Source organism: Cervus elaphus, chromosome 11, assembly GCF_910594005.1.
Source record: "Cervus elaphus chromosome 11, mCerEla1.1, whole genome shotgun sequence".
In the NCBI taxonomy this organism is placed as follows: domain Eukaryota; kingdom Metazoa; phylum Chordata; class Mammalia; order Artiodactyla; family Cervidae; genus Cervus; species Cervus elaphus.
Genome location: NC_057825.1, coordinates 54,610,634 through 54,637,387, shown reverse-complemented (window position 1 = coordinate 54,637,387; position 26,754 = coordinate 54,610,634). Strand labels below are relative to the sequence as shown.

General features: G+C 45.2%; 1 protein-coding gene and 1 long non-coding RNA gene across 2 annotated transcripts in view; one reads left to right on the top strand and one right to left on the bottom strand.

Moving 5' to 3' along the window:
- Positions 1-26,754, top strand: part of LOC122703474 — a 126,179-nt gene that overhangs the window by 55,945 nt on the left and 43,480 nt on the right. The gene's annotated exons all lie outside the window — the stretch shown is intronic.
- DNAH6 (dynein axonemal heavy chain 6) overlaps positions 17,083-26,754 on the bottom strand; it is a 275,358-nt gene continuing 265,686 nt past the window's right edge. Inside the window, exons 75-78 of the mRNA XM_043917761.1 lie at positions 26,153-26,225; positions 24,948-25,099; positions 21,017-21,239; positions 17,083-17,361 (exon numbers count right to left, since the gene is read on the bottom strand). Coding sequence (XP_043773696.1) covers positions 17,258-17,361; positions 21,017-21,239; positions 24,948-25,099; positions 26,153-26,225 — 552 coding nt within the window. The 3' untranslated portion in view covers positions 17,083-17,257. The remainder of the gene's footprint in view (positions 17,362-21,016; positions 21,240-24,947; positions 25,100-26,152; positions 26,226-26,754) is intronic.

Here is a 26,754-nt window from a genome sequence, read left to right as displayed (position 1 = left end):
CATGTCTGGCATTTAGAAGGTGGGGCAGGATGGTAGGAGGCAACCACCTTGCACATTCGGGGCTGTTTCTGTGGAGAGGATACTGGGGCAGAGGGAGTGCTGTGTGAAAGAGAAGAGATTTTTGGGAAACAGACAAGAGGATCTTATGTAAATGACATGACTTAAAAAAAAAAAGGTGACAAAGGGGAAGATGAAGGTACTTGACTTGAAAGTGAAAGAATATCATTGCAAGGAAATAGCAGGACAGCTGTTATCCATAAAGCTGAAGCTGATGGCTCATACAGAGAGTGAGGACTTCCTAGGTGGCACTAGTGCTAAAGAACCCTCCTGCCAATGCAAGAGACATAAGAGACACAGGTTTTATCCACAGGTTGGGAAGATGCCTTGGGCTGGGAAATGGCACTCACTCCAGCATTCTTGCTAGGAGAATCCCATGGACAGAGGAGCCTGGTGGGTTACAGTCCTTAGGGGCACAAGGAGAGAGACATGACTGAAATGACTGAGCATGCACACCCACTTGCAGAGAGTGAGGATTTTCAAAAGGTCTTTTGGAGGTTTCTGGAAGTTGGAGAAGGAGGAAGGTAGATGTCTTTTTCTGTATTGGGCTCGGGCAATGGTTAAGAGGAGGAGAGGAGGGCGGGGTGGGGAGGCTGAGGTTTGGGGCTGGAGAGAGAAAGTGGTGTGTCAGCTTCACCTACAGCCACTGTGTTGCAAAAACCACCCCTGGTTGGCACAGTTTTGGTGTAACAGCTCCCTGATGTTAGCCAAAATACTGAAACTGGTTCACATGTGCAGCAGAATCAGGTGAAATATTTTACCAGTAGGGTAAAGAACACTGGAGAAAGCATGAGGGAGAAACAGGAATTAAAGAAATAAGGAAAATAAAAAGGCATAAAATTTATAAATCAGCTGAATGTCTATAGAATTCCCATGTATTTGGTAATTGAATTGTAATAGTTGATTTTAAAGTATGTAAATATGTAGTTACTTTTATGAAAAAAATTGTGTGTGAATAAAACAAGCTAAAACCATCTATGTGCTTGGAAGCAACCCAAGTGTTCACTGGTGAATGAATAAAGAAGACATGGTACATTTAATACAGTGGACTATTATGCTCTCGTAAAAAGAATGAAGTAATGTCATGTGCAGCAATGGATGCAGCAATCTCTAGGATGGACCTAGAGATTATCGTACTGAATGAAGTAAGCCATACAGAGAACAAATATTATATATCACTTATATGTGGAATCTAAAAAGTAATACAGAAGAATGTATTTACAAAACAGATTCACAGACATGGAAAACAAACTTATGGTTACCAAAAGGGAAAGAAAGAAGAGAGGCATAAATTAGGCACATGGGATTAACATATACAAACTGCTGCTGCTGCTAAGTCACTTCAGTCGTGTCCGACTCTGTGTGACCCCACAGACGGCAGCCCACCAGGCTCCGCAGTCCCTGGGATTCTCCAAGCAGAACACTAGAGTGGGTTGCCATTTCCTTCTCCAATGCATGAAAATGAAAAGTGAAAGTGAAGTGGCTCAGTCGTGTCTGACTCTGCAACCCCATGGACTGCAGCCTACCAGGCTCCTCCATCCATGGGATTTTCCAGGCAACAGTACTGGAGTGGGGTGTCATTGCCTTCTCCGAGATACAAACTACTATACATAAAATAGAGAAACAACAAGGATTCACTATATAGCACAAGAAACTATATTAATGTCTTCTAATAACCTATAATGGAAAAGAATTGAAAAAAATATATGTATAACTTAATCATTTTGCTACATACCTGAAACTAACACAGTGTTGTAAATCAGCTATACTTCAATTAAAAAAATAAAAAACCAAACAACTGTGGATGTGCTGTGCACAGAAATTGTTTCCTTTCTTTCCCAACTCCCACTCCCATCCAGGCTGGCGCTTAACATTGAGCAGGGTTCCGTGTGCTAACAATAGGTCTTTGTTAGCTATCCATTTTAAATACAGTCCCTTCAGCTTTTCACCTGAAACTATCACAACATTGTTAATCGGCTATACTCCAGTACAAAATAAAACGTTTAAAGTTTAAAAAAAAAAGAAGAAATTGTTTCCTTACAGAAACACATGGCATCAAACAGAACCATTTAAGTGGAAAAACAAATACTGTTTGAAATAGCCTAAGAGTTCTTTCAGGGCACTTTATTTAATATTTTTCACTTGGGTTACAGGGAATGATATCACAGTCTGGAAAAACAGCAGGCAGGGGGCTCCCGGAATGGTGTGTCAATCTTTTTGTTTTTCTTGACAGCAACTTGACTCTTTGGGCTGTGTGATATGATGCTCAAAATTAAGCAACTTCATTCATAACTCTGTTGTCCTTATTTCTCTTTATATTGACAGAGGTTTTCAAGTTTAACGCCACACTACCACTGTAGGCTCGCTTCACTGCTCAGGAGATTGACAGCTACTTCCTCTGGGGAAGGTTATCTACAAGAGAAAGTAGAGGAAAGGGAAGTGGGTGAAGGCCCTTTTGGAGGAGTTCCCTTGACAGAGGCTTTTTCTTTGCCTTTGGAGCCGGTGCGTTGCAGGTTATCCCTGATCAGACTCAGGACTCTGCTGCTTCTGCCAAGGAGGGGATATTGAGGGGGGCCCTGGTATGTGTGAGAGGAGTGACACCTACTTTGACTTTTTTTAAATTAAACTTTTTATTTTCTATTGGAGTATAGCTGATTAACAATGTTGTGATAGTTTCAGGTGGACGGCAAAGGAACTCAGCCATACATATGTATATTGTGTTCTCAGTCATGTCCAACTCTTCGAAGCTCCATGGACTGTAGCCCTCCAGGCTCCTCTGCCCATGGGATTTTCCAGGCAAGAATACTAGAGTGAGTTGCTAATTTCTACTCCAGGGAATCTTCCCAACACAGGGATCAAACCCTCATCACTTGTGTCTCCTGCATTAGCAGGCAGATTCTTTACCATTAGCGCCACCTGGGAGCACCAACCCTACATATACATGTATCTGTTCTCCAAACTCCCCTCCCATCCAGGCTACCACATAACATTAAGTAAGCAGAGTTCCAGTTGCCATACAGTATGTCCTGGCTGATTATCTATTTTAAATATAGCAGTGTGTACTTGTCCATCCCAAACTCCCTAACTGTCCCTTTGATGGTGTGAAATTTTGCTGGATGGGCTGGTGCCTGTTCGCTCTCTTTCCACGAGGGTTTGCTGATACACTCCCTGGCTGGAAAGGCATTTACCTGGCACTTAATCCCAACTTTTTCCTGGCACCTTTCTGTGTTTTAACTTCCCCTAAAATTTTTCTTCTCTGTGCTACCTAACTGTGAGCCTCCCAAGCCTAAGGTACATCAGCTGTTATTAACTATTAGTAGTGTACATGGAAATAGACTGGAAAAATTATTTCCTTTTGTGGAATATTGAAATATATTCCTGTATTTCTTGAGCGATTCTAACGTATTTTGGCAGCTTCCAGAATTAAGGATGGAAATGCCAGAGGCGGGTAATATGCAGAAGGAATATTTGCTTTCTTCTTTCAGTTCTTCCACTTGCTTCTTGAAATTGGACTAGTCACCCTACTCGGTTTTTTTCTTACCAGATGCAGTGACTGGAGAGAAGCACTTTTGGAGCGGCAGAGTGATCGATCTAGTGTCATCTCGGGGTCTCACAATTCTTAGCTTAATTATATCTGCAAACTACCTACCTGCTTTTTTTTTTTTTTTTTTGCCATGTAAGATTTCTCCCTGGTGGCTCAGTGGTAAAGAATCTGCCTGCCAATGCAGGAGACCCCAGTTTGATCCCTGGGTTGGGACGATCCCCTGGAGAAGTGAGTGACTATCCACTCCAGTATTCTTGCCTGGAGAATCCCATGGACAGAGGGGCCTGGTGGGTCACAGTCCATGGGGTTGCAGAGTCGGACATGACCTAGTGATTAAAACAACAATAAGATATTCACAGGTTCTAGGGGTTATATAATCAGTTTATCACAACATCTGAAACTCAATTAATGTAGTAGCTCATACTGATTGAATAAAGGACAAGAATGACAAGATCATCTCAACAGGTGCAGAAAATGCATTTGACAAAATGGAATCTTACAGATAAAATCACTCATCAGACTAAGAATTGAAGGGGACTTTATCAACCTGTTAAAAAAATTTCTATGAAAAACCCATAGTTGGTATCATATTTAATGAAGAAGACAGAATGCCTCTAAAAACAAGACACAGATGTCTGCTCTCACCATTTCTCTTTGACCTTGTGCTGAAGGTTGTAGCCTTCAGGGAAATTAGACAAGGACAAGAAATAAAGGCTATTCACATTGGAAAGGAGGAAGTAAAGTATCTCTTGTTTTCAGAAGACATCATCTTAGGTATAGAAAATCCTAAGTAGTACACACACACACAGAGAAATCTATTAAAACTATTAACTGAGTTCAGGATATAAGATCAATACAAAAATTATTTGTGTTTCTATACACTAGCAATGAATAATGTGGAAATAAAGAAACCAGTTCCACTAGATTCGATATCTTAAAATAACCTATAATGGTAAAGAATCAGAGAAAGAACCCATCTATGTACAACTGAATCACTTTGCTGTACACTTGGAATTAATATTCTAAATTAACTATACTTCAATTTAAAAAAAAGGTTAAAAATAAAAGAAACCAGTTCCAGATGCAACAGCACAAAAAATCTTTAGGACTCAATTTAGTAATGAGCAAGATGTACAATAAAAACTAAAAACATCATTGGAAGGAATTAAAGAAGATCTAAATAAATAGAAAGACATCTCATGTTTGTGGATTGGAAGACATAATAAATAGTGTTAAGATGAAGTATTCCCCAAATTGAGCTACACATTCAGTGCAAGCCCTATCACAATCTCAGCTGATGAAAATGTTTTAAAATTAGTGGTAAGGGTTGCACACACTTTGTGAATGTCCCCCAAATCCCCGAATCAATGAATTTTATGTCATGAATATAATGTCCAAATGAAACTGTTTTAGGAAAAATAATCAGATTTCTTCATCTTGTTTGTTGAAAAGTTCTACTTGAAACAAATGGCTTGGTAGCCCTGGGTGGGTCTGGGAGCAAGTCTCCTCCTCGTGAGTCGTGTATGCAGTAGTTGGATGGCAGACTGCTGTACTGCCCACGTCAAGCTTGTCTCAATGAGCTGTCAACCATTGCCCTGCAGGCACCCTGACAAGGCTCAGGTCTTAAAGGTGTCTGTGGCTTGTCCCCTAGTTGGGTGGTGGAGGCTCTCTGTTAGGATTCGGAGCTGGTGAATTTGTTCCAGTAGCCTTGCTAGGTCTGAGAGATGAAACAAGAGAGAGCTGGGTGCTCAAGGCTGCCCACCTCCTTAGTGTGGGTTTCTGCCTCCCACTCCTGCTGACTTGGCTGATGTTTTAAGAGCTTCCCAGATGTCCAGTGCTGGGATGATGGGGTGCTGCGGGCAGGGACCAGGAGAGGCTTTGAGATGACATCGGCCTGCCGATGTGAGGAGGGCCGGCCCTCCAGATGGAGACTGTGCTGGACGTATGGCACAGGCGACACTGGGACACCTGGGCTTGCCTGATTCTCAGGTGTGCTACTTCATACAGCTACAGCTCTGGATAGAGACCTCACAGTCTCTGGGCGCTCCGGGTATTGGGAGTGCCCTGGAAAGCCATCAGGGCTGAGCTGTCTTCACGGGGCTGCTTTCTCCCCCGCATGTGTCCATTTCTCCTGGTGCCTTTCTGAAGGCTGAGTTGATCAGAGGGAACCACAGAAATTCAGAAATTGCTCCCAAACTCTTAGCCTTGGCAGTGTGAGATGGAAAAACCTGTGTGGTTAGCACACTTTTAATTGTAAAGTGAGGATAAGCCCACCTCAGTTTCAGAGGTTTAAAAGGAAGCAGCAGCTTTTGTCATGGGGACCTGCAGGTGAAAGATGAGATGTGGCGCTTCTCTTTGGAGTAGGAGGAAATTGAAGTCATGTAGTATAGTATGTTCCATAATGATAACAATTGCTGATAGGGACTGTTCATTCACTGGACAATTACTGTTTTCATTCCTATTTGGTTGAGAGTGTGGACGCTGGAGCCAGACCACCTGGGTCTGAGTTGCAATTTGCTTAATCTGTCTCTGCCTCTTCCTCATCTGGATAATGGGGTTAATAATACACCTGCCTTATAGGATGGCTGGTGGGGAGGCAGAATGCTGTGTAAAGCACCAAGAACAGTGCCACACACCTTGTAATGCTCAGGAAATGGTAGTTGTTTTTATTGTTGTGGTTTCTCCTTGTTAACATGGACTGGGTAAGGGCTAGGGAGGCAGTGGGTGAAAGCCATCACTGCAGCACTCTGCAAGCTCAGCCCCCCTCCCCCAGTCTAGGCATACTCTGTACATGAGCTTGCTCACTTCTACACTGGGCCTTGCCAATGTTCTTTACTTCAGAGTCCTTTGCATGTTTGCATGCTCAGTCGCTCAGTCATGTCCGACTCTTTGTGACTCCATGGGCTGTAGCCATCCAGGCTTCTCTGTCCATGGGGTTTCCCAGCAAGAATACTGGAGTGGGTTGCCATTTCCTCCTCCAGGGGATCTTCCCAACCCAGGAACTGAGCCTGTGTCTCCAGCATTGGCAGGCGGATTCTTTGCCACTGAGCCACCTGGGAAGCTCTGAGTCAGTTGCCCCTCTTCAATCTTGGGTTCCTAGACTATGGCTGGACCCAAGAATGCAGTAGAGCCCAGTACCTTCTCCTCTAAATACCATCCTCAGGCTCCCCAGGTTCTAAGTTTCCTCTGCTTTTTATGGCAGTGGAGTCAGCAAGGGAGAGTACAGATGGACCTTCATTTGTTTTCCTGGTCTCTGGCTCTTAAGTATTCTGTTGTCAAAATTGCATAGACCCTGGGGCCAAGCTGCCTGCATTTAGGTTCTGCTTTGCTGCTGCTTTGTGTGTGAAGTCCTGAACCTGTTTTACCTGTTTTCCATTTTCAAGTGGAGATAATAACAATCCATCTAAGTTTTTTTTTTTTTTCCTGGATCAGAGGATGGTATGGTGCAATTTAATTAGCTATTTAGGACATTAATGTGCCAACTGTCACAGAAGGGGACATCGTGACCTCGGAAGATCATGTCAGTTCTGAGCATCAAAGACTGAAATGGAAGAAGACAAATCCCAGGATCTACCCCTTGAAAATACTTATTTTAAGATGCCACTGTAAGCTTGTCTGGTCGATCTTTGGGGCTTTTTATTGAAAAAGAAAAAAGCGATATGAAATCCAGGTTGAGGTTTCCAGCTATGGTGGCTTCTGCTAAATGGAGGATTTTATTATGCATTTATAAGTATACCTAGGACAGAAAGGGGCTGGGGTCTTTGAGATGCTCAGTTTACACAGAATAGTCAGGACTTTCAACACTGGACTCTGAGATGGAAGGTTGGGACTCAGTGTCTCCTTAGCTGTTTGGCTCAGGGCAGCGCCCTGCCCATCTCTGATCCTGAGTCCTCATCTCTAAGACACTGCTTATTGCGCGCTGTGGCCCCATTGCAGAAGCTCTCTGAACTTCTGGGTTGGACAGACGGAGGGGGTTGGCAGGGTTATTTCTTGGTCCTTGGGCACGTGTTTGGGGGGTGTGTTTAGGGGCCACAAGAGCTGCCACATTTCTGATCGTTTTTCTCACCACAGGGCATTTCATGGGCAACAGCACAGTTTTCCATGTTCTGCGGTAGAAGGCTGTGAAGTAGAACATTCCCCCACTGGATGACCCATCAACAAATAACCTTCCAGTGCTTCAGTCCCGGTTGGGGAGCAGTTAGGGGAGCCAATTGCCCCACGGGGCTGCCTGGGCACCAGAGCGAGAGGTGTCCAAGGGGTTCCAAGGGCCCCAGCAACAGCCATAAAGCAACCTCTTGGCCCCCGGGTCAGCTGGCGCCCCCATGTGGCTGAGACTGTGTCAGACAAGTTGGCCGGCGGAGCACTTTGGGAAGCAGAGGCTCCAGTGGCCTTTTGTCCGCAGAGCTTGGGGAAGACACGAAGGTGAAGGGAATTCTGCTCTTTGGTCCTGGGTCCCAGGCCGGGTGATTCAGCTCAATGCTCTGTCTTTGACCTGGACATTTGTGAAGTTGTAGGGAGGCATGTGGTGGAGTCAGTCATAAAGTAAGATGGAGGGGGGTGGTGGGTGATGGTGGGGTGGTGGGGCAGAGATCTGCAAGAGTGCCTGCAGACCCATCTCTGAGAGAGCAGCAAAGCCCCTTCTCTTTCTCTGAGCTGTTTCCTTCCTCCAGGTCTGTTTATTTCTCATTTTTATGCAGAGTCAGCCTCCTGCCCTGTGGACCCTTCTGTAAAGAATTCAAGAGGCCAGGATCCCTCACTCTCAGCAATGCTGCCGCCCCATGCTGGCCACCCTGCTAGTCTCTGCCCCCTGTCCAGTCCCTGTGGGCACCGGGTGGCCCTTCCTATCCCCCTCTGTAGGTCTGACTGGGCTGCCATAACAAAACACCACAGACTGGGTGACTGCAGCAGTGGAAATTAATTTTATCATGGTTCTGGAGGTTAGAATACAAGATCAAGGTGTCAGCAGGTTTGGCTTCTCCTGAGGCCTCTCTCTTTGGCTTGCAGATGGCCACCTTTTCACTATCCCCATGTGGCTTTTCCTCAGTATAGTTCTGGCTTCCCTGTGTCCACACTTCCTCTTCTAAGGATACCAGTCAGATTGGCCTAGGACCCACTCTGAAGGTCTCATTTTAACTTAATCTCTTTAAAATTCTTGTCTCCGAATACAGTCCTATTTTGAGGTTCAGGGGTTAGGGTTTCAGCAGGTGAATTTTGAGAGGACACAGTTTAGCCTGTAGGTCACCTTCCGTTCCTGGCTCTCTCCCTCCAGATGGGTCACCTGCGCCCCCTCCTGGCAGAGTCCTCAGCTGTGGTGAGAGGACTCCAGGAAGAAAATGCCAGCCGTTGGCTGGGCTGAGGTGGGTGGAGAGGGGGATCCAGCTGTGGTGTCTGCCTGATGCCTGCCCTTCTCTAGGTGCCCTCTTTCTCTTCAGAAGACCCACCTTCACCTCATGTTTTCTCAGATCAGGTCTTCTGCTATCCCCTCACTCCAGAAGTTCCTCCTTGGGAATCCACTTTCCATCTTAGGAGCCAGGATTCTCTGGGTCTCCTTCAGCGGGAAGCTTGGCTACATCCTGGGCTTGTCTCACCCCCACCCCTCTAGGCATGCTGCATCCCATGTATCAGTAAAAACGGTTCCTCACACAGTACTTTCTAGTTTACAAAAGCCCCCACCTAAGACTTCTCATTTTCCACCTTCACCAGGCCTTTGGCTTCTAGTAAAACCTCTATCGGATTTGCCCCCTTTGTTCCTAAGGTCATCATCCTCTGGTCACTCCTCCACCTTTCTGTGGGACTCATCTTGCAAGTGTCTCTTACTCAGAAGCCTTCAGGGTTTCTTGTTGTTCTCTTCGAAAGTCCAGTTTCTTCATGCTGACACCTTGGCACCAAGACCCCATGTTTTCCCAGGTTCTGCCTCTGATATTCTGCCTCAGAAACCTATGTCCCTGCCGTTGCCTCTCCACCTTTGTTAATGCTCTTCCTTTCCATTGTCTGCAGTGCTTTCTCCTCTCCTTTCCGCACTGAGAAAATCCGGCCCCAGGTCTCCAGCCATCTTTCTCTTCTATCCTCCTTCAGCTCTGCAGGGAGAGCCAGAGCTGAATAGAATCCGTGGATCTTTCCTCACCCCCTGGACTGAGTGCTTGGGCAAAGCAGAGTGGACTGGACCCTCTGATCATTTCTCAGCCTCTGACCCCAGGCTGACTGGCAAGGCTGGGATTTGTCACTCTCTCTTTGGGTTGTCAGAGTGTGGTAGTGAGTGTGTGTGTGTGTGTGTGTATGTGTGTGTGTGTGTATTGCTGCTTGCTCTCAGACTCCTTAAATCTGCCTCTAACCCTGACACCTGCCCCTTAGGGAAGAGAGCTCAGGAGTCAATATTTTAAAAATCTGTCCATGAGATTCTGACACACAATGAGGGCTAAGAACCAGTCCTATCATTTACTGGGCTGCTCACACTTCCTGGGGTGGAAGGAATATTTATGGATAGATTGGTGCTAACTGGTTCACACAGACTGTCAATCCTTAAAACTGTAACCAGGAGGGGTTAATTTTGAATTTACTTAGGATCTGCTTCTGTGACTTTAACCCTTACCTTGCCACTTTTGTTATTATAGGCATTCTTAATGACCTGCCTCAGGGAGATACCTTTATCCCATCCACCTGTGGAGGACTGTGACATTCTTGAATTCTTTGTGTGGCAAAGGGCGCAGCACCCGGTGCCTCTGTCTGTCCACTTAGTGGCCCAGAAATTCACATTTCGGGAGGCCAGAATCACAGATAGATATGACATCTTTGTTTGTTGATATGACAGGAGATATTCCATTTCACACCACCCATGAAATGACTGTAAGGAAGTGAAACTAACAAATCCCCATATCTGAGGCTTGCCATTCTAGGAGATACTTGCAGGAATTAAATGGTATTTTTACTTTGTTTCCTCACCTCCCCTCATCTTTGATCCATAAAAGAATCTGGCATTCAGGCCCTGACAAGATGGTTATTTTGAGGTTCTGACCTACCATCTTCTTGGTCAGCTGGCTCCGGAATAAAGTCCCTTCCTTGTCTTAACACCTTGTCTCAGATTTATTGGCCTTTCATGTGGGGACCAGAGCAGGCTTGGACTCTGTAACAAAACCAACCTCTGAGGTGGTGGTTTCTTCTTACTGATGAAAAAACTGAAGGTGATGCAGCTCATCAAAGTCAGGAGATAGTTCAGAACCTTTGCTTGTACTGCCCTTCTCTTTCTGCCTTTTCTTCTCATACTTTTAGCTTTCCAGCCCCTTCCTCTTTGTTCATGCAGTTTCCCCTGCCCGGGATCTGTTAGGGAAAGCACACTGACTGAAATACCCTGGCCAGGCACCATAGTAACCATTTGCGTGAATTATTTTGTGACAGGAGGTTCTGTTAATGAATGTGGAACTAATAAACCACCACTAACCAGAAGAGTTCAGGACAGGTCAAAGGGAGACATCATATATCCTACCACCTCCCAGAATCCCTCTCACTGGCATCCGCCTTAGCTGAGCAATGCATGCACTACCAAGAAGAACTCTAAGTCAGAATGATTGGCCAAAGACAACCTGGAAGCTAATACCATCACCATAAAACCCAAGACTTTGAGCCAGGAACTAGGCAGTTCTCCTGGGTTCCCTTACCCTACTGTTTTCCACTGGGGTACGCTTTCTAATAAAATCTCTTGCTTTGTCAGCTCATGGGTCTCCTTGGGATAATTCATTTCTGGGTACTAGACAACCACTTACAGGCCCTAGAGGTGGTCCCCCTCCCTACAACAGATCCATTCAGTGCCCCCACCCCTAATTCTATCAGAGTCTGTGAGAACCAGCACAAAGACCTGGGTTCCCCTCTCATGTGATCCTCGGGAGTTTGGTGTATGTGGCTGCAGCAGCTGTCTTGACTGTGCTCTGTGAGGGTTGCATCAAAGAGTTTTCAGTGGTGATCTTGTCTGGAGTTCTCTTAGGTGAGGCCCCAAGGGAGCATGAGGTCTCCAAAGATGCTCCTCTTCAGGGAGAAGAAGAGATGAGGGACTAACAACCCAGAGCCAGGGAGACACCCACAGTTAAGGGGTGGGTGAGGGGGCCTAGGGCAGTGGCTGTGGAAAGACTGCCTTCCTTCCTCCCCTTCTTGGCAGCCCTGTGATAATTCTTAAGGATGATTCTGAGCACATGACACTTGAATCTGGGCAGGGCTCTGTGGGTGTTAAAGAGCCTTTTTATGAGCAGGGCCCTTACAGGGACACAGGAGGGATTAACAGGGTTAAGGGCCACTTCAGTTGTTCTAAGTAAATAGCATTTAAATATTTTTCACCCCTCTTTAAATGCTGTAATCTTCAGTGACTTTCTAGAAGGTGGTGATCCATTGTTAGGCAAATGCAGTAATTATAAGCAATTAACAAGGAATCTTACATTTCTTCCCCAGAGCCAGGCGATCTGGAGAGAATGTAATGATGGCATATGAAGGAAAAACAAAGCTTCGAAAGTGGTTTCTTCTTCTCCCGGTGGCTTCCAGACGGCGGCCTCCCCAGCCTTCTTAAACTTTAACATTATCTGCCTTTGTGAGGTGCTGAGCCTTAAAGGTGTTGGGAGGGCATCATGCTGTGGGACCTTCCGTCGATCCCTCGCCCTTCCTCTCCAGAAACCCATTCTGCCATCTTGGCTACGGAAGTGCCTGCCCCTGAAGCGCTAGTACCGGAAACTGGGTCTATGGGGAGCTCACTGTCGCTGCTGCACGTGTCTCTGTCCAGAAGTGCCCACCTGCCAGGGATAGCACCAGGAAAGTTCCAGAAGAAGTGGAGGTGGCTGCAGCAAACGCAGGGCCTCCGGCAGTTTAGCGACCAGTGGGTCCGACTGGAAGAGAAGTGAGGCAACTGGGCCGGCCAGAACCCCATCCCCTGATGGGTCTTCACTCGGTAAGTGCGGGTGAGCAGCAGTCCAGGAATGTGGGTCTTATTTGCTTAGGCAGAGGTTCAAGGCTGTGGTTGGGGTGAGTGTCCCCACCGTTAGGGAGCAGCCTTTCCTGTTCCTCACAGCCCTAGGTGGGGGCGGGGGGGGCGTCTTCTGTCCGCTCTGATGGAGGGGAACCCAGATTAGATTTAACCAGCCTTCACTGATGGAGATATATACACTGACCTGTTTATTACCTTCTCAGTCTGGGGTCTTTTCTTTCAAGGTGGCCATGCAAGCGTTGGGCACCTTACACCTGAGCTGAGCTGAAAGGACCAGGTGAGCCTGAGGTCATGGGCCTCTTGGCTCCTACTGTCTTGACCTGAGATGGCTGCATGGTGTTCACACCAGACCCAAGCTGGGATAGGGGAGAGAGCCAGAGAGCCAGGGAGAAATCATACTGGCTTGGTGGTGCCTGTGTGTGTGGTCAGGGTCCTTGCCTGGCATTGCCCAGATGCTGATGATTAGCAAGTCTGAGTAACCTAGTTTTAATAATCCTTGAACCAAGAAGCAGAGAGCTGAGGGAGAGTCGTCAGTGTGCTAGTCTTAGCATCTGTACCATTTGGTTTTCTTGTGGCTGGGGTAAAAAGGCCGAGATGTAGGAAACCTATTAACATCCTGAAATCCAGTCCTGTCTTTGGAAGAGAGAGGTGGAAAGAAGCCGTGCAGGCCTCTGGGGGCCTCGGAGTGTCTAGTTGCTCCTGTTGTGCCCAAAGACTCTTTTTCTTTGTCAACGAGTGCTGCAGTCCCACAGCTCCAGGTCCCTGTTCTGGACAGGCCCATCTCCACCGATCTGTTGCTCCTCATCCCAGGCAATAACCCCAGAGCTAGATGGTGGCCGGCAGCGCCTGCCTGTCTCTCTGGACTCCTGCATTCTTGGTGCTGATGCTGGATTTCCGAACAGAGACATACTTTCTATATTGACCAGAGGAGTCAAGCCAAGACCCTGACCCCTTGGACTTGAAGGACAGCCCTTCCTGTACTCCACACTCTGGGCTGGCCCTGATAGGCACAACCCAAAAGAGACTCAGAATAAAAGCCAGCACTGATTCTTTTTTCCAAGGAATGACTTTGGGTTATCCACCAGTGCTTGGGGGAAGTGTATAGTTTTGTAACATAATGAGCTGTGTGATAATAATTAATTGTAAATGAATTGTATGAAAATCATTTTTTTGTGTAGATTTCCCCCTCTACATTGTGTATATCAATCAGACAACTCTTTTTGCTGACATGCTCTGAATCCGACCTCTGCTGTACTCCTAGCCCCACTCCTGGGGCTGCCTGCAGCCATGGACCCTGCCCCTTCTTTCTGCCACCCTTCTCCTCATTGTCTCCTGGTTCTGGCTGCAGTGGAGACAGCAGGCCCTGGGACTTCTGTTCTGCTCCTCTCTGTTCAAGGTCTGGTGACTAGGGTGCCTCCTGCACTCTGACTGATGCTTTCACCAGGTATAGTGTGTGAGGTTGTTTTATCCACATGTAAAGACTGATGGATGGTAGGGTTTGTCAGAGGTGCTATGCGAGAAAGTGATTTTCAAACTCTCCTCCTACCCTTGTCCTGTGTGTTATTATTTATATGTCTTTGCGTTTTCCAAATAAACTATTATGGAGAATATCTCTAAATAGTGAGTAAGAGCCAAACTGCCCTGATTGAGTCTGAAATGGAAACTTTCAGCTAGTCTCCACGCACTGTCCCCCCCAGCCCATCCTCCTCCCCGGGATTCACCTTGGTTACCCACCATGAACTCCTACATGTGGCTGAGTTTCCTTATGGTTCTCCTGGGCCTCTGAGCAGCTCACAGAAACCCAGAGGGCCTACCCAGAACTTGGACTGGGCCGATAAGCAGCAGATGTGTTTGTTCCTAATCTTGTTTTGGTTACCTTGATTGCCTGGGCTTTCAGCTCTGCTTTCCTTTCTAGAGACTTTCTCTCTCTTTTTTTTTTCAATCTTTTTATTTTGTATTGGTGTATAGCTTATTAACAATGTTGTGGTAGTTTCAGGTGTTCAGCAAAGAGACTCAGCCATATGTATGTGTATCCATTCTCCCCTAAACCCCACTCCCATCCAGGCTGCCACATAATAGAGTTCCAGGTGTTATACATGTCCTTGTTGGTTACCCATTCTGAATATAGTTGTGTGTACATGTCCATCGCAAACTCCCTATCCTTGTCTCCCTGGCAACTGTAAGTTTATTTTCTAAGTCTATGAGTCCCAGAGACTTTCTTGTGGATTCATTCTTTGTCATTTCCAGGGCTGGGAATGTCTTTGGGGTCCCACAGAAAGAGTAATGTGATGGCACTCAGGATCCATGTCCACCACCTTTGCTCCACTCCGTGCCCCTTGTGGGAGGGCTGAGGTGGGAGGGTGGAACTTTCACAGATACCCTTGCTGCTGTGATCGAGAGTCTTCTCATGAGATACACTGGGGGAGATTCAGAAGGTGAAAGGGGCAGAAGACCTTTTTCTTCAATAGTGGTGGCAGTTGTGTGCCGGCTCCAGCAGACACAAGTTTGTGCAGTGGCTAGGCTCTGCATGAGGTTGGCACAGTTTGCTGCAGCTTTCTGATCTCGGATTATAGCTGCTCAGGTACCTAATGTCAACCATCTGACTTCTGCAGCTGTAGCCGCTCCGATAGCTTAGGAAGTACCTCTTCTTTCTTGAAGCACCAAGGAGGAGTTGCTGATTTCTGCACTGATGTAAGTGGTGCCTTACATCATCAGTGATGTAAGAAGCACCTTGCTTCTCAGTGACTTGAGTCTGTTCTTAACTTTGGTAGGTAGCGGAATGAAGGTGGGGTTGTTTTTGCTGTTCAGTCGCTCCATCGTGTCCGACTCTTTGCCACTCCGTAGACTGCAGCACACCAGGCTTTCCTGTCTTCTCTATCTCCCGGAATTTGCTCAAACTCATGTCCACTGAGTCAGTGATGCCATCCAAACATCCCATCCTCTGTCATCCCCTTCTCCTCCTGCCTTCAGTTCTTTCCCAGCATCAGGGTCTTTTCACTGAGTCAGCTCTTTGCATCAGGTGGTTAAAGTATTGGAGCTTTAGCATCAGTCTTCCAATGAATATTCAGGGTTGATTTCCTTTAGGATTGACTGATTTGATCTCCTTGCTCTCCAAGGGACTCTCAAGAGTCTTCTCCAGCACCACAGTTTGAAAGCATCAATGCTTTGGTGCTAAGCCTTCTTTATGGTCCAACTCTCACATCCGTACATGACTGCTGCAAAAACCATAGCTTTGACTAGACGGGCCTTTGTCAGTAAAGTGATGTCTCTGTTTTTTAATATGAAGGTGGAAGAAGGGAGGTAAACAGGAGGGAAGGATTACTGTGGCTGATTCTGTTCTTTCAACTTCCTGTTAAGTGGGTATCATGGCTTTCTCCAGAGGCCCACATCCTAGCTGAGTGGTACCCAAGTTCTTGGCTCATATTAGGGCCAAGGAAGCAACAGATTCTGTTGGCAAAATGGTTTGCAAAACACAGTGATGGTACAGTGGATAAGAATCCACCTGCCATTGCAGGGGACATGGGTTCAGGGACGTGGGTTCGATTCCTGGTCTGGGAAAATTCCACATGCCAGAGAGCAACTAAGTCTGCATGCCACAGCTACTGAGCCTGTGTGCTGCAACTTCTGAAGCCCACATGCTTAGAGTCTGTGCTCTGCAACAAGAGAAACCACCGCAAGGAGAAGCCCACACACAGCAACCAAAACTAGCCCCCACTCGCTGCAACTAGGGAAAGCCTGGGCACAGCAGTGAAGATCCAGCACAGACAAATAAATAAAAATTTAAAAAACAAACCACCCCAAAGTGGCTGCTCCATGTCAGCACTGGCCCAGCAACCTCTGAGGTGTCAGGGACGCCAGTGCACCTGGGGGGGACTTGGCCAGTTTTCACATGAAAGTGTTAGTGGCTCAGTCGTGTCTGACTCTTTGCAACCCTATGGACTGTAATCCAGCATGCTTCTCCATTCATGGGATTCTCCAGGCAAGAATACTGGAGTAGGGAGCCACTTCCTTCTCTAGGGGATCTTTCTGACCCAGGGATCAACCTGGGTCTTTTGCTTTGCAGGCATCTGAGCCATCTTTACCATCTGAACCACCAGGGAAGCCCAGTAGTTTTATCCTAAAGTGGAAAGTTCCTCTGTACTTGGACAGGAGTGACCTGCTCTTTTGTGAGAGCACCACAGGCTCTTCTAAGAATTGCAATCCAGCCCCACAGGGTGGAGGAATGTCACCGTGGGCCCAGATCTCATGCATTGGGCTTTTAATCTGGTCTAGAAAATGAAGGACCTAGGGCCATGTGACTGACATGTACACTGGGCCTTTCATGTTCATGTAAAGAGGAAGGAAGCCCTGATGGATGAGGAAGTCCTGGGCTCTGACTCTGCCCAACCCCTTTCTGCCCCTTCATGCTGGGCCCAACTCCTTACAAATGGGAAGCTGCCTCTCACATGGGGGAGGGGGAGTAGGCTTAAGATGTGAGGGTAAACCCACTGCTTTCACATCAGAGTTTAAATTACCAGCAGAAAGAAAGAACTCAAACACTTTATTCTAGGTTATAAAAGAAATAAAAGCCACACTAGCTACGTTTACGTCAGATCACAAGTAAACCCCTTTTGCTTATTTGTAAGTTATGCAGAATTTTCTCCCCATTAGGGAAAGACCTCTGGTCTGGTTCTGAAGAGCACAGAGGTGGCATGTTTTCACTCATTTAGCTGGCAGAGTAAAGCCGATCCTTTGGCAATCCAGTAATCTTTGGACCGCTTGGAGGGTAAGAGGACGGTCACCACAAAGTTGGTTGAATGACCTAGTTAAGGATACAAGGAAAAAAGTGTTGTTAAAGAACAACCCCTTAATATAAAAATCATGGTACCAGGAGTCAAGACATTTGGGTTCCAGACCTGTCTGTGCCTCTAAAGAGGCAACAATTCTCTGTGGTGTTCAGTTTTATGCTCCATAAAATGAAGATGTTAGAACAAATGATCCTTTAGGACCTATCCAGTTTAGACCTTGTATAACCTTAGAAAATTGTTTCAATCTCCCTGCAGTCTGTCTCTGAGCATTGCGTTAGGAGATTGAGGCCTGAGCTTTTAGTGAGACTCAGGGGACGTGGTTGGTAGGTTAGGCATCCATCCATTTGTCCATCTGCTTGTCTGTCCATCCATCCATCCGTTTGTCCATCTGCTTTTCCACTCATCCTTCCATCCATCCATCCATCCATCTATCCATCTATCCTTCTGTTTGTCCATCCATCCATCCATCCATCTATCCATCCATCCATCCATTTGTCCACCTGCTTGTCTGTCCATCCATCCATCCATCTATCCATCCGCCCGTCCATCTACTTGTCCATATGCTTGTCTCCCTCCAGCCATCCATCCATTTCTCCATTCACCCATCCATTTGTCCATCTGCTTGTCTCCATCCATCCATCCACACTTTGTTCCACCCAGCAGGTAGGCACTGGGGTCCTAATTTGTCCTCAGCTCTGAGACATCTGAAGTAAGAGATCAGTTTTGCAGTTTCTTTATCATGGGCCTGTGTGAGGGGACGAAGACCAGGATGAGAAGAAGAGAGCCTTGCCCTCAAGATGGGAGCTGCTATTTCTGGCATTCACAGCAAACTTCATCTGCCTGGAAGCTGGGAAAACTGGGGGTGTCCCCAGCAGAGAATGCCTACGTCTCCCCTCTCCTTATCTTTGTATGTCATTCCCTGCATGTGCCTTGGAGAGTGCTTGAGTAACATTTTTATAGCAATATTACAGTAGATATATGTATAGTAACCATTTGTTTGATTTGAGATACAAATAAGGTCCGCATCTTGCAACAGTGATGTGTCTCTTGGATCTCTTTTGATTGGTAGTTTCCCTCTGTTTCTTTTGCCACTCCTTTGTAATATATTTGTTGGAACAACCAGGCTGTTTGTCCCATAAGGTTTCCCGGAGTCTGGCTTTTGCTGATAGTGTCCCTTTGGTGATTTTACGCATGTTTCCCTATCCCTGTAAGAGTGGTTAGATCTAGAGGTGTGATCATATTGAGGGTTGAGGTTTTTTGGCAAGAATACTTCCTAAGTGGTGTGCACTGCCATCAGGAAACACCTTGTGTCTGGTTGTCTTTCTTTGAAAGGAGTGTCCACAGAAGCTAATCATTACTTGTTGTTTAGTCACCAAATTACGTCTGACTCCTCTGTGACCCCATGGACTGTGTAGCCTATCAGGCTCCGCTGTCCATAGACTTCTCCAGGCAAGAATACTGGAGTGGGTTGCCATTCCCTTCTCCAGGGGATCTTCTCATCTCCTTCATTGGCATGTGGATTTTTTTTACCACTGAGCCACCAGGGAAGCTCAATTACTACTTAGAGCCATTATTTCATTTAGGTTAATAATTTTAAATTTTAATGGTGATTAAGTCCACCTGTGATTTAATTTTTATAGTGATATGAGATAAGGATTTTAGTTTGGCAAACCAGTTGTCCCAGGATCATTTATGGAATAATCTCCCTCTTCCTGACCAATTTTAAATGATGCTGCTATTACATGTCAAGTTCCCCATATACACAGTGTGTTTCTGTGCTGTCTATCCAGTACAAAATTTGATCTGTTCATTGAGTCTTGTGCCAGTGCATTGTCATATTAATTACTACTTTTGCCTCTTCCTGCAAACCACAGACTTCCTGTTGGAATTTTAGCCAGTAATAAATAAGAGGAGAAATGACTCTGTTAAAAAATGGACAAAAGATTGGAACAGACACTTCATCTGAGAAGATGTAACTAAGCACCAGAAAAGATGGTTACTGTCACTAGTCATTAGGGAAATGAAAATTAGATACCACTATATTCTATTGTCTATCTATCATCAAGCTATCTGTCATCTATCATCTAAAATGAAAAGGACTGATCATACTAAGTAGTGGTGAGGATCTGGAGGATCTAGAGCCCCCATATACTGCTGGCGGGGATGTTAAGTGCTGTGGTCACTTTGGAAAACATTTTGGCTGTACTTAAAATGTTAAACACATACCTACTGCCTGAGTCATCATTCCATTCCTAGATACTTATCCAAGATAAATAAAGCATATATCCCTACAAAAACTTGTAAATACCATATTAATTTTAAAAATACCTTTGAATAATGTGTGTTTTAGACTTGTCTTGGGAGTGGTAGATCATGTGACATGAGTGGCTACCTTAGTTCTACTCTGTACCTTGCCCTGAAAGGACATCCTTTAACTGAGAAAAATAAATATCATCAGTATCTACACATCCTCCATTGAAATGAGAACAACTGTTTTAGTTCTTTTTGCCCTGCTCCCCCATCTGATATTTCTGTCATTTGGAAATTTAGTTCTAAGTTATTATAAATTCATTTTTATCATCAAACTATTAAAGATTTAACTCTGTGTGTGAGTTTTAAATAGAGGATCAGTAGTGATTAATATAGAGACTTTGTATGTTCAAGACAGTTGTTATTACAACTTTCCTTTCAGATGATAATCTGGTTGCATTTGCCATTCTAGTTTAAGGTCGTTTATCTTCAACACTTTGAAGAGGTGTCTCTATTATCTTTTTAAGTGCACTGTGGATGATGAGACACGTCTGAAGTCAATCTGATTCTCATTTTCTGGAATTTTATTTCCAGCCTATTAATACATTTTATCTCTTTGAGAATTTTCTTTCTGATAATCATAAGTATCACTTTGATATATCTAGGTTTCTTTTAAAATTTGATTGTTTATTGGCTTGTTGTCTATTTTAAAAAATTACCTCTTCTACTTTGTAACCTGAGGACTCAAGTGTTTCTTTGGTTCTGGGAAATTATCAGCCACTTTTTCAAATATTATTGTTCTTCCATTTTTCTCTCTTTTCTCTTTCCAGATTACGTACTAGATAAATGTTGGAAATTTTGACTTTTTCCACAGTGTTACGTTAAAAAAAAATTGCTTTGAGCTGTATTTTTAGGGATTTCCTCAGTGCATTCTCTTAGTTCACTCTTTAGCTATCTGCATTCAGTCTTTCAGCTTATCTGTTGATAATGACTTTTTAAAGATCTGGTTCCTTTTTTTCAGGGCTGTATCTCAGTTTCAGGACTACTAAGATTTCCCCTTTTGTACCATGGCATTCATTTATTTATTTTAAAATCTCCTTCTATGCTGAGTCGCAATGTTTTAGTGTCTACTCAGTCCATCATTTTGAAATTAGGAGACGTTGCTCAATAAACTATTTTTAACTCCTTACCTCCACCAGACTAATAGAAACAAGCATTGGTTTTATAATATTAATCTATACTCAGCATTAAGATGAATAGAATTTACAGCATTGATAAATTTGTATGTTATAAGCGGCCTTATTTTAAGCCTGGCTAACTGACCCAAGACCACCATTTGTACATTACAACAAAGCATTTGGATTTGGTTGTAGTCTGCATTTAGTCATTATTTATATGCTGATATAAGAATGTCCTCACCTGTGGTTGAGAGGGTTCCTGCTCGAGCCCCTGTCTTATAAAGTGGGGAGTGGTAGAGTGTTGGGCTTGGCTCATAATTTTGCCGTGGTTCAAAATGCACCACGGGCAGCATTGGATTCATCTGTCCAGGCAGCGCGTCTTCTATCACCATGTCCTTATTGTCCCATCGAGAAGCATCCATGAACATTCCATGGACAAGAACGCCATCCTCAGGAGAAGGCAACTGAAAGATATGCAGAGGTTCAGAGGTGAGAAGAGTAGGAGGGGCCACCATCTTGGGCCTCAGTCAGTTCAAAGAACTATTCTAGAGATTCTCTTATCCCTCACATCTTAGAGAGGAAAATGCCAAGGCTCCAAAAGGTGAAATAATTTGCTTTTCAGTTTTTACCAAATCTCATACTCCACGAGGAGTTCACACTCCACGTTCACACTCCTCGTTCACACTCCACGAGGCTGTCTGGTACATGGTACCCCAGGGAAACCCACTGATGGGCTTCAGTCTCTGATACCATGATGTTAGGATCTTCCCCTTCTCATGGAAAGTGGCCAAGAGGGCTGATTATCATCTGTTATGTTTAGCAAGGCCTTTCAAAGATCTGAGTGCTCTTCCAGAAGATAGATTATATAACTGTGACAATATTTGCAGAATGCTTATGGAAAAATTTTTAAAAGAAATTTTGTGAGAGAAAGAGACAGAGACAGAGACCCTATTCCTCAATGTCCTGTGGTTAGATGTCATCACTAGTGTCTAGTTTCTGCCAGGCATGAGCTCTGTGTATCCTTCCTCAAACACTGAGTGAATCTGGCCAGTCCTGGGGCCCTAGATCTTTTTACAATTGGAGCTTCACGCCTGTAGACAGAAGACTAAGCAGTGTGGTTTTAAGTGGTATGTTTTATAGTGAATCACAGGATGATAGGCTCTTTTTGGTTGGACTTGACTTTCTAGCATCTTGTAGTTCGTCCCATGGGTACAGCGTGGTGCAGTGGGCCTTCCTGTTATTGGGGCTGCCACATGCACTCGTGCAGGTTTGCTTGAGTAGAGGCTGAAACCATCTTGCCATGTACTTGTCAGGCTGTGTGTAGGAGTCATCTGCACACACCTCCAAGAGGGGTGCCTTTTCCTAAATGGCATCAAGGCAGCACTGGGCTGACAGTGGCCCTGTTGTTGGTAGCAGAACTCAAGTTATCTAACAATCTCTTGCTGTGTTTTCTGGGAGGACCAAGAGATGGGCTGACTATACAATATGCAGTCTCCACAGAAGGCTGATTCCCAGGCATCACTATAGCTCATTGTAAATGATCCACGTGGAGACGTGTGTGTACTGGTGCGGCTGGAGGGCAGAGACACCAGTAGTTACTGTGAACTTCTGTCTGTCAGTTTGCCTGTGTGGCAGATAGAGCATGCCAGGCACAGAGCAGGGCCAACATCCAGGATGGCCTGGATGAAAGCTTTTATGTGGGTATTGTCCTGCCCTTCTGCAGACTCATTATTCCTGACCTGGGCCTGTGACACTCTCCTGGCTGAGAAGGGTCTCAAAATAACAGCGAGTGCATTTCTAAATTGATTTCCTCCCTACTTTTACATGCTAATACTTTAAGATAAAAAAATTTTGAGGCTAAAACAAATGTTCTTAAAGACATAAACTCTTTCACTGTCATTTTAAGATACAGGCAATTAAGAGGCACGGGGAATTATAGTATTTTGTAGAATAATCCATGAATATGGGAACAATCTTACTTTTGTGCATTTTTGCTAATCAGAGCAAAGACTCGATAAAGCAGGTCTGAGTGGGGTGGATACTGATTAAATTACCCAGGAGAAATTACTATTATTACTATGATATTTTAAGGAAACTCACTAAAAGTCACTTATCTCATCTACACTGACAGGCTAGCAAACACATTCTTAGCAAAAGCAATCTGGAACAGATCTTTGATGTCATAGCACACATAGAAAATGACATTTATAAGCCCCACTGGGATGGACAAGTGCTCTGGAGGCTCCTCTGACCCATTAATATCTCAGCACATTGGAGGCAGGCAGCTCAGATGGGCAGCAGTGAGTCTCAGCCCTGGCTGTATGCTGGAAGCACCCAGGGAGCTTTAACAAGTAGATGACTGATGTCATCGGGGTGATTCTGATGCAACTGGATGTGGTCTGAGCATCAGGATGTTTTTAAAGGTCCAAAGATGATTCTAACCTGCAATCCAGGTTGAGATATTCTAGAGTAGGGGTTCTCAAACTTGAGGGGCTAAGAACCCCCTGGAGGACTTATTAAAATATAGATTTCTGGATCCCAGTCCAGAGTTTCTGATTCTGTCTGGAATGGGTCCTTGGGACCCATAAATAAATGGTAATTTACTTTACTTTTAAAAAAAAAATTTAAGTATGTTGTGTTAGTTTCAGGCACAGCGATTCTGTTATACATACATACATATATACATATATATATATATATGTACATGTGTGTATCTACTTGTATATGTGTATGTGTTTAGTTGCTCAGTCTTGTCCGGCTCTTTGTGACCCTTTGGACAGTAACCCGCCAGGCTCCTATGTCCATGGAATTTTCCAGACAAGAATACTGGAGTGGGTTGCCATTTCCTCCTCCAGGAGATCTTCCTGACTCAGGGATCAAACCTTCATCTCCTGTGTCTCCTGTGTTGCAGGTGGATTTTTTACCCACTGAGCCATTGAGGAAGCCTCATATACTTGTATATATATTCTTTTTCAGATTCTTTTCCCTTGCAGATCATTACAAAACATTGAGTATAGTTCCCTGTGCCACACAGTAGGTCTTTGTTGCTTATCTATTTTACATATAGCAGTGTATATGTCTTAATCCCAACCTCTTAATTTATCCCTTCTCCCCTCTCCCCACTTTTCTATATCTGTGGGTCTGTTTTCTGTTCTGCAAATAAGTTCATTTCTAATAAGTGCCCAGGTGATGCTGCTGGTCTGGGGATCACACTTCAAGAATCTCTATTCTAGAGGGAGTAAACCACGTAAGCAAAGAGCCTGAACTGCTTCCTTAGTGCATTCCTACTGGTTATGTAACGTAGTTACAGTTACATGATGTGTGAAGTTAGCATGTCAGTTCTGCTAGGAGACAGCTGAGAGAATGAGGCAGGTAAGTTTAACTTCTGGTAATAGTTATGTACTGTGAGTGTACTACATGGTGGTCACGTGACACCTGCAGTCTCATTGACAATGCTCTACAACTCTGAAGTTGGTGGCACGAGCCCTGTTTTGCAAATGTGAACACTGAGGTGCAGACATGTTAATCATTGCTGTAGCACACACAGCTGGGGAGAGGGAAGGCAGAATTTACCCAGGCCTGCCTGATGCCGAAACTCTGGTTTTCAACCTCTTGCTACGTTGCCTCCTCTGGTGGCTCAGCGGTAACAAATTCGCCTGCCAATGTGGGAGACGTGGGCTCAGTCCCTGGGTTGGGAATATCCCCTGGAGGAGGGAATGGCAACCCACTCCAGTATTCTTGCCTGGAGAATCCCATGGACAGAGGAGCCTGGCAGGCTACAGTCCACAGGGCTGCACAAAGTCAGAGGTGACTTAGTGACTAGACAACAAATATTGCCTCCACATGAATGAGAAAGTTACTGTAAGTAACTAAAGAAATGAGCAGTATTGATGTAAAATATATTTCTACAGATCAGACTAATTTAGGTGGTTGCCATCCAGTCACTGATAATTGGGAGCTTGTCTTGAGAGTCTGACACAACTGGAGCGATTTATTATTTTTTTTTTTTCTGAAGCGACTTAGTATGCATGCATGCACGCATGCTTGGAGGTGTAGACCTATCCTGTCCTCTCCGACTCCTGCAAATGGAAAGTGGGAGGGGAGATTGCTCGAGATCCTGATGACAGTAGATAGAAGCTGCTGTGCTGTAACAATGGTCAGGGGGACAGTACCTCTGTGTCCATGGGCAGTTCTTGTCCAAATTGCACTGTCTTGGCAGCTTCTATGACTGTGGCTTGATCCCGATAGACAGGAACCATGTTGTACTTGAAGCTCAGCTCATCTATAGGCAAATTGTATTTCCGAGCATGATTTTGAAGAGTTCCTGTAAATACGAAAGCCAGAAAGCTGAGTTGCTATTATCCAAACACAGCTTCCACTTGCCTGGACCAGAATGCTCTAGCATTAACGAGCTTCCTCTCCATCCAGAAGACCCAACCGTTAACATCTTACTCTGAATTACTGAGAGGGGTGGAGTCAAAGCATGTATGAATTTTGGGCCTGGTGGGAAAGAGAGGGCCAAGTCTAAAGTGTACTGCTCTGCCAATGGGGGAGACAAGCCGGCAAGGGCGTTTCAGAGCCCAATCTTCCCAGCTTTAACATCTTGCTTAGCTTGTCCTGTATGGGCTGTTTCTGGGCTGTGTATGAGGGACTCGGGATGAGCTAGATTAAGAACTGGGCTAATTGGCATCTAGGGCTTCCCTGGTGGCTCAGCAGTAAAGAATCTACCTGCCAATGCAGGAGATGCAGGAGATGCAAGAGATGCGAGTTCAATCTTTGGGTCATGAAGATCTCCTGGAGAAGGAAATGGCAACCCATTCCAGTACTTCTTGCCTGGGAAATCCCATGAACAGAGGTGCCTGGCAGGCTATTGTCCATCGGTCATAAAAATTTCGACAGGACTTGCAGACTAAACAACAACAAAATTAGCATCTAGGAGCCCAGAGGCTTTAATGCCCTCTGGGGCTCTCTGGCCAGAATCCCTGAGGACCACTGGAGGAGCAGCAAAAGTATTTTTTTAGAGAGAAGGAAGCTTCTCAGAGTTGGAACCAAAGAAATTGGAGAGCAGGTGGTGTCCTGAGCATGGGTCCCATGGGGACTTGGGGCAGCTGTGTGCGTTCTCAGGGAAGCAGCGTTTAGACTTGTAAACTGAGAGCAGCGGGGATTAAGTTGTTGGGGGAACACCTGCTATTTCTGCCATCCTTTTCCTCTGCAAGCGAGGAAGAGCAGGGCCTTGTTGGGTACCATATAATCAATTCCCCTTGGTTTAGGCCATCAGCAGTCATGCCATTTTCCCAGTTCCCAGAAACCCAGCACGACTCATCACACACTTATTTATTTTTTCCTATGGGGATTTTTCTAGGGAAAGCAGTGATACCTGTTAGAAATCCTTGAGGGAAGAAGAAACCGGAGATCCAGAAGGACTTGGGCTGTCCTCTTTTGAGCCACAGCTAAAGGAGAAACATTATACTATAATGTACTTTTTTTTTTGGTCTGAGATAGCAACTGTCATTTAAAGCAGAGTTATATTTCAGAGGGTCTCTTAGGAGGCAGAATCTAAACCGATCTTGAGTTATCACCAGCCCCATTCTTACTGCCTGCCCTGTCCCCCTTCCTCACCTACCAGGCTGACCATAAACCCAGAACCTGGTTATTACGGAGGTTCTAGAAGAGGGAGATAACAGCAAGGTCACGCTTGGCCACTTGGACCCATGTCAGATTGGTTCTGTACCTCATGATGGGGATTCCATGAATGAGATCTAAAACTCAAGGATGGCCTGGAATTAAAATGAAAAGTGGGGATAAGGGCACAGGGCAAACTATACTATAATCAGTGCAAGATTTTAAAAGTGATGCTATTCCAGAAGTTTCTGTTTCTTTGGATTCAGATGATCCCTCAGTGGTTGTCAATATTTCAGTTAGTGAGGGCTTCCTAAGGACCCCAGGGCCAACCATGTCATCAGATTGATCAGACCCCGA